This window comes from Manihot esculenta, chromosome 4 (assembly GCF_001659605.2).
Source record: "Manihot esculenta cultivar AM560-2 chromosome 4, M.esculenta_v8, whole genome shotgun sequence".
In the NCBI taxonomy this organism is placed as follows: domain Eukaryota; kingdom Viridiplantae; phylum Streptophyta; class Magnoliopsida; order Malpighiales; family Euphorbiaceae; genus Manihot; species Manihot esculenta.
In genome coordinates, this window is record NC_035164.2 from 30,800,860 (window position 1) to 30,808,715 (window position 7,856).

The 7,856-nt window shown below is 35.8% G+C and overlaps 1 protein-coding gene across 7 annotated transcripts; it reads right to left on the minus strand.

Annotated features, from left to right (window-relative positions):
• Window positions 1-426: 426 nt before the first annotated feature.
• Window positions 427-7,451, minus strand: LOC110613688 (U-box domain-containing protein 44). 7 transcript variants are annotated; one of them, XM_021754925.2, is made up of 5 exons: window positions 7,189-7,451; window positions 6,661-6,898; window positions 4,756-6,011; window positions 4,071-4,389; window positions 427-2,185 (listed from the first exon to the last, which is right to left on the minus strand). In XM_021754925.2, exons 3-5 carry the CDS (start codon window positions 5,986-5,988, stop codon window positions 687-689), a joined length of 3,051 nt encoding a protein of 1,016 aa, XP_021610617.1. In that variant the 5' UTR covers window positions 5,989-6,011; window positions 6,661-6,898; window positions 7,189-7,451; the 3' UTR covers window positions 427-686. The 7 variants fall into 7 exon arrangements, with proteins under 7 accessions (XP_021610617.1, XP_021610616.1, XP_021610622.1 ...); XM_021754924.2 differs by having other exon boundaries at window positions 4,756-6,108; XM_021754930.2 differs by lacking the exon at window positions 6,661-6,898 and having other exon boundaries at window positions 7,272-7,451.
• Window positions 7,452-7,856: the final 405 nt, after the last annotated feature.

Here is a 7,856-nt window from a genome sequence, read left to right on the forward strand (position 1 = left end):
AGATTAAATATTTGAATTTGATACTCAATTTTCTTTTAAAAAAAATTCTTATTAGGAAAAAGACAGTTGTGTTGAATGCAATGTATTGGCCTTCAAGCTTATTTCTTGGAAGCTTCAAATCAAATTTTGAATTGATGCTTGTGGCTTAAATAAGTAAGAGGTTATTAAGGTTTTCTTCACCCATAAATGTCTCAGAGTAATACTTTTGAAGGTAAGATGAGAGTTTTTGAATTAATACGGCTATTTTGAAGGTTTTTAAACCCTAAAATCTTACTTTTTCGACCCATTAAATTAGTAATCAGGAAAAATTTTACTACCTTAATTTATAGAACCGCCCCTCATTCCACCATTGTTGGAGGACAATCACACTATCTAAAATTTTAACAGCAAATCTGCCCATATAGATGGAAGGCAATTGTGCTCGACTGAACCCAAAATCAATAAATAAATATCATTGAGATATCTAAATGCAACCATTAGTTGACATTAGATGTGCCTGTTCAGGTCCATCTAAGAAAAATAGGGTGGAAAAAATAGCAACACAAAAAACCATGACACTGCTGCAACATGAGATCCTGACTCTGAGAGTAAGATAACCAAAAGATCAAGTAAACTAATGTTGTAAGTATTCATTTACAGAGAATTCCTGAATCCTGAATAATGGAGATGAGGCCTAACTGATCTGTTCATGAAAATAGTCCAGGCACAAGAGACGTTGATGATCTTGAATAGCGTTCGAGAAGTGATAAAACTCTTGTAGCCTTCCTCCCAATTCCGCTATCCTCATGAACATTCCTCCCTGTAAGGCTAACAAGAAGAAACCTAGTTGTTGATTTATAGTATTCCACCATGTCCCTTGACAAAAATACCTTCTCCAAGAGTGTCAAAGCCTCTTCTTTTAGAGAATCTGTTCCCCGACTTAAAATCTCTATCACAGGCTGTATGGCGTCAGCCTCATGCAACACATTGGCCCCTCTGTTAGGAGAGCCTTCCTGAACCAGTGTGGAGAGCGTATGAATTGCTTCATGAGCAGTAGCAGGAGTCTCTCCATGCAAGAGTTCTACCAAGGAAGGCAACGCATTTGCCTTCAAGAGACAAAATGTAGTTGTTACACCACATATGCCTCCATGTGCTGGACATAAATTAGGGCGTGTTGGCCGAAAACACCAGCAGCCAGTTGGATTGGAGACAATAACAAGCTTCGGACTGCTCATGGAAAGATCACCAATAAGTGCTGCTGCTCTTGCCTTTGCAGTTACAGAACCAGTTCTCAGTAAGTTTACAAGCAAAGGGTAAGCTCCTAGTTCAACTACAATACGTTGTGACTCAAGATTTGTGGGATCTGTGAACCTGAACAGTGCACTTAGAGCATTTTCTTTTGATTCCATGTCCCCTGTTCTTATGATGTTTATGAGTGCAATAAGCCCATCCAACTCAACTAGTTTCATAGTCAGTGTTACCTCAGATTTGGGAAGATTGGCCAATAAACCAGCAGCAGCCTTCTGTACATCTCCCTTGTCATCATTCTCAAGAAACCCAACCAAAGCCTCCAGCCTTTTCGGCTTAAGCAGGTATTCCACCACTCCCTGCGGTTCATGATGGGAGAAGAGGAAAAGAAGAGTAATTGCAATTTCACGAATTTCTGAATCTGTGTCATCAAGAAGGGGAAGTATTAAAGATACACCATTGGCAGTAAGAACTGCAGTCTTAACCAACCCTGCATCAAACTTGCATATCCCGAGAAGTGCGCGTAATGCAGGCCTCCGAACACTGTGGGATGAGCTTGGGACCTGTTGCAAACCTAACAAATTCATGATAATTGGTTCTAAGTCGAGCTGGGTTCCATTTTCATCAATGAAGTACTTAATTCCATCATCAGAAGAGGATATTTTCTCTAGGATTTCAGCACATTTAATAATAATAATTGTTCGTATGCGGGGAGAGAACATTAGTTTTAAAACAACAGAAAGCCCACCAGCAGCAGCAATAAGCTCTTTGTTTAAATTGCAATCAGATAGCTTAAGCAAAGCAGACAAGGACAACTCCTTTGATCCGATATTTCCAGATCCCACCATTTCAAGCAAAGGAGGTATTATCCCTTCCTCACCAAGTACCTTTAAGTTTGAATCAACGAATTCCATATTAACTATAGCTCTGACCATCAAAATCCTTGAAGACTCTGGCCCTGAAAAATTATCATAATGATCAAAACAACATCACAAACTTTTCACGTCTATGGATAATAGTCAACCAAGCACAGACAACTAAGAAAAGTTCCGGATGCAGTTGGAAATCCTATGAAGATGACTCAAGCTTTAACCTGCTCAGATAGATGTAGAAGTACAACTGTGTCGAAGCTATCTACAGCATCTAAGTAGGATTCACCTAGAGTCTCAATAATTAATGAAGTGGGTTTTACCAATAAGAGTAGGGTACTGTCCAATTATTATTTTTTCTTTTATGCATTTTTAACTGAACAGAAGTAGAGAAAGTGGAATCATTTGAATGGATATGCATGGTTGCTTCATAGATCTTATAGCATCATAGCCTGTCTGTTGGTAAATAAGCTACACAGCCACAACAAAATGACCTGAAATGAAATGGGTTCCAAAGCCTCATTATTTGTCAACTTATCTTAACATACAAGTTAATTACTTGATAAACTTGAGGTGTAGCATGGACTATGTTTGCAATATGATTGGATGTTTACTTCAGTGTGAGTCTGTACGTCCAAAATAGATTTTTTTTTTCTTTTTCTGAGAGGTGTGCGTGTGCTATAGACATTTTTGTGTGATCTGAGGGTTGCTTGTGGGCAAGAGTTTTGAGAAGCTATAATAAATTTACATTAGTAGCAGATTGTGGAGGGGGATAATTTGCTGAACCAGCTTAGATTCTTAATTCCTACTATTTTACTTGAATTACTTTGCAGGTTGTTTCACCACATCTGTGATCTGTTGCCTTAGTTCCACTTATTTTACCTTTGTTTAGGGTTGTGTTCTGACAACTATTCAAAGACATGTAAATATTTTCTACAAAAGCTTCTACCTTGGACATTTATTTCATTGCATTCTTGATCAGCATGTTATAGAGACCATTTTTCTTTTTTCTTTTTTTTTTTTCTCTTTCAATAAACCATTGTGAAATTTAGTCTAGAGGGTTATACAAGTGTCTTGCAGCTCATCAATTCATTATCAAGTCTATACCAGACTTTTGTTTAATCAACCAATTCAGAGCTCTATCTATACCAGACTTTGTTTAATCAACCAATTCAGAGCTCTATCACAAGACAAGCAAAACTTCCAATGATTTTGTAGTTACTTTCTTATTAATTTTCATATTGGATATGTCCATTTCCAATTTAAAGGTATGGTTTTATAGAGTGAGTTTCTCGCTTACTGTTCTCTTTTACCTTATGTTGATATACTCTTCCTATTTAGGAATTCTTTTTTCTTTACTGCATATATCTTAATTAGGGCCATAATTAGGGTTCCTAACAAAGGTTGTAAAATATATATATTTATATTTTATATATTATAATTTCCTGGTTTAGAATATTCCTATTGTAAAAATATTGCGTTAACCAAGTTGACTTCCAGAGTTAAGACAAAAGAATTACTTCGTTCACTCTTTTGTCACTTCTTTATCAACACTTTATTTTCTCTAGGATATCCTAATTACACATTGAAGAATTAGGCAAGAGTGGACAACAGTGTAAAGCATTTGGATAATCTGCTGCTAATAACTCAGAGCTTAAGTTTTGGGCCCCATGACTGAACCTACTCCATCACAGTATTTCAGCATTGTTCACAATCTTACTAAAATACACTTCATATCCTTATTCTTTGCTGCTGAAAAACCAAAAACTTCTTAAATTGCCTGGCTGTAGCCTGTCATAATAACAGAAGTGAACAGATTACACAAATCTGTCCAGCAAATGCAATATTTATCGGGAACCAGGCTTCAGCAAGAATTTATGTTTTTGACAGTAGCAAATGACTTAAATGTGGACAAATTGACATTGGTCAAAAAATGAAATCTTATAAAGTATAGATGGAAAATAGTTTTCTGACCTTGTACAATCCGATCAACAAGTGGCTTGTACCAGCCTGATTTTGCAGCACGGGGAATATTCTCCTCATCAACTTCAAAAAGTTTATTCAAGATTTTTTCAGCATAAACTGCTGATTCTGTGACAGGACTATTCAAGAGGGTGACAAGGAAAAGAATTGCACTGCACTGTTGTGAAAGTTTCCTGCAAACAGAAACATTCCAACCAGACCTCTCTTGCAACAACTCAAATAGCAATTCCACTGCAGCCTTGGAGATGCTCGAGTCACGAGCTAAGCAGGGAATAATGTGATCCCAACCTTCATGGTTGATCAATTTTTCCTACAACAATTGATTCAAGTGGATAAATAACACCAAGGTTTAATATGTTTGTGGTGCATATTCTTACATTAATAGTGTTATAGTGGGGAAACGGTTTTTTTTTTTGAAAAAGATAAAAAATCTAGATATTATATTTAAAACAAATATAAAACTTCAATTTGTTAACTTCTCTCCATTTAATAACTAACACACAAAAATTGTGCATCCCAGGCCCAGCATCAAAATAACCATAGAAGCTGTACTAGTCTAAGCATAAAAAAATAAAATAAAATACTATTCTACAAAATGGAGAATGTGTGAGAACTAGGTTAGCTGGAAGAATTAACAATCCCCTGTTCCATTAGGTGTGTTCTCACAAGAGCTTACCTTATTCTTTGCATGCCCTTCAGCTATATCCTTTGAAGTAACTAAAATCTTCCTCTTTACATCTTTGTTATGAGAGCTCCCAAGGATAGATATGACAATGTCTGTAAGGCCTCCTATAGATACCCAATCCTTGTTTATAGAGTTTTCCCTCATCATATCCTGCATTTGGCTTAAGGCATCTTCCACTAAGGAGTCCACATTTGATAACAACTTTGCCTTACAAGTTCTTATTCTAAGGCAATAATTCAGTTCTCTCCATTCCTCTATTGATTGTCTAAGGGGAAGGTTTGACCTCAAAGTTATGTCCTCAAGAATCTCACCAGTTTCTGGGTCAGTTCTCTGTCCACAGTCAAACCAAGCTTCAATGGCAGCTCTCTCGCATGTAGTACCAGTGCAAAGGCTAACAGGATCATTCATCACGGTCCCATTTATACAACAAAGGAAAGGAGTAAGAGGAACTATATATTCCTCCCTCTCATCATACCGTTCTATCACTTGAACCCTCTGAAAATACTGCTTCTTGACTTCTTCATAGTCTCGGGCAGCATCAGCTCGAGAAAGCAGCTCAATAACCTGTTCTAAGAAGAGAACTTCGGCCCTCTCTTTCCGGTTGGCAGCTTCTTCTTTTTCCTTTCTAAAGCTTGCCAATTCTTTGCTTATCTCTGAAGGTTCTACAGGTACCCCAACTGCCCGGGCTATTTCTTCCAGCATATCATTTGCAAAACCCTGATCGAGTTTCTGATCTCGAAGACCCTGGTTTAATTTGTCAACAATTTGAAGCTGAGAATGTGATGCTTCAAATTCCACTCTTTGCATTTCATTCTGTAGCCTATTCACCTGGTCAGATATTTCTGCAAGGACCTCAGTATTGGCAAGTGATAATGCAGCTAAAGATCTTCCAATATCCCTAGTGACTTCCTGTACCTCGTTGACAATGTGACGGCACCTCAACAATAAATAGAAACGGCCTCGATTTTTATATTTCTCAACCAAGTTATTTGCCTTCTTGACATCTGATTCAAGTGTTTCAAGTGCTAGCCTTGCAGCTTGAGAATCATTCAATTTTTTAAGTTGCAATTCCTTTAACACAGGTTCAATATCAAACAGATGCTTTGACAGAACCTTGAAACTTTCCTTCTCAAATATAACATCTTTTGCAGCCTGAGCTGTTTTCAGGACCTGACTCGTCAGCACAGCCAAAATTGTTCCTATAGGTATGAGCTCCAGTGACATTTATGCCAGATCCTATAAGGAACCTACAGTGAACTTGGATGATGTCACTTGCTTATTGATTCAATTTATATTCTACTACCATTAAGCAAATTTTGTCTGCTACACTCCTCTATATAGCTCCTACCACTCAGAAGAAACAGCCATGAATAACAATTAAGGAAATCTAAAAGCTGTAAAATCAAATGCAAAGCATAATTTGTTTCCAAAACACATCAACAATTTTATTCAGCCACAAAATATTAATAAATTGAAATGTGCCCACTAGGACTGATTGTCAACCAAGTCAAAAGTCCAGCAAGTCACGGAACAAAGCCAACTTCAGGGCTCGAGAGGCCATCATACAACCCAAACGAAGTTGTCCACGGACTTGCTTATAATAAAATTTAGCATTCAACACCTATGACAATCATAATTTGTTTGCATATAGAGTTATACAGCTTCTTTCTGCTTCTCTATTAATTGTAAAATGTTCACGTTTCATGCATAATAATTATTTGGTTTTTTCTTTCCATTTAATTACAATCATATTAGTAATTAAAAAAAATTGTAATAATTCAATTCTTATGAGTTCTTTACTTTGATTTGAAAAACAAGGTCCTGATGAATGATATATTCAAATTGCAAGGAATACAGTTTAATAAACTCGAGATTAAGAAAAATTAGATTTCTAACCTTTAATCTTCTGTTTGTAGGAACTATAAATAAAAGTACGGAATCCAATCTATATTATCTAATAATACAAGAGTTGAACACTGCCCCCCAAGTAAAATTGCTTGCTCCACAAACGGGTTGGAGAGTATTTCAGTATACAGTAGCAAATTAAACTGTACAACCAATAATTCAAGCAAAATTGCAAGAAAACAATCAGAACCAGAAGGAAGATCCAAGCTCCAAAAGCATAATTCTGCAGCTATTAAATTAAACAGAAGCAAACCCACTTCAGAAAATGAAACAGCCATGCAAAATACTGCGAGTATACAGCAACTAAAACGATTTGCGACAAACAAATTTCCTGAGAGACCCATTAATGGCAGAGAGAAAATTTTCTAAAATAATAGAAGAAAGAAGTTCAAAATAAACATATTATATATATATATATATATATATATATATGTAGAAACAGCAGTGTGTGAGGAACCGAAAAGATGTATATATGCAAATTAATTCCATAGAAAGCTTAAGAAGCAGAAATTTAATTACCTATGAAGCTTGGCGTGGATGGAAGAAGCAGAAATAGGGAGAAAGAAAAGGAAGTGAAATAAGGTGTGGATATGGCTCATTACCGTTTTATTGGATCATTGACTTGTGAGAGCTTCAAGTCAAGGTGAAGAGGGAAATTCCTTGGAACATGGCTAATGAACCAGACATTTGAATTGACCGTTTTAATTTTAAAACTTTTAACTATAAGAAGAAGAAGAGGAAGAAGAAGATGCGATGGAATTTACCAGAGACAAGGAGGGTCCACCGTGCTATCATACGGTAAAGCCAACGCTAGCTATTTTATTATAATAGGAATCCGTAAATATTTATTATATAATATATTAATATCAAATATAAAATGTTTTTACTTTAAACATAAATTTTAAATTTAAGAGTATACAATTTATTAATAAAAAAAATAGAGATCATATTGAAATTAAGGAGCAATAATCTTTTTAAATTCAGGTTTGTAATATGACTAGAATGGTGATATCATCTAAAGTTTAAAATTTTTAAGTATACATTCCATTTAATCGCAATTCGACTTTTTCAATATCTCTAAATAGGAGAAATATTCTCCGGTTGAAGAGTGAATGATAATATATAAAATACGGTCCTTTGAATACTAAGATACATATACCGAACCATCAACCTACATAGGTCTCTAG

Excerpts from the sequence above, each read along its gene's own strand:
- LOC110613688 (XM_021754930.2), bottom strand. The coding sequence starts at position 5,988 with ATGTCACTGGAGCTCATACCTATAGGAACAATTTTGGCTGTGCTGACG. Across the intron at positions 4,390-4,755 it reads AAGGGCATGCAAAGAATAAG|GAAAAATTGATCAACCATGA; the intron begins GTAAGCTCTTGT and ends CAATTGTTGTAG. Across the intron at positions 2,186-4,070 it reads TGTTGATCGGATTGTACAAG|GGCCAGAGTCTTCAAGGATT; the intron begins GTCAGAAAACTA and ends ATAATTTTTCAG.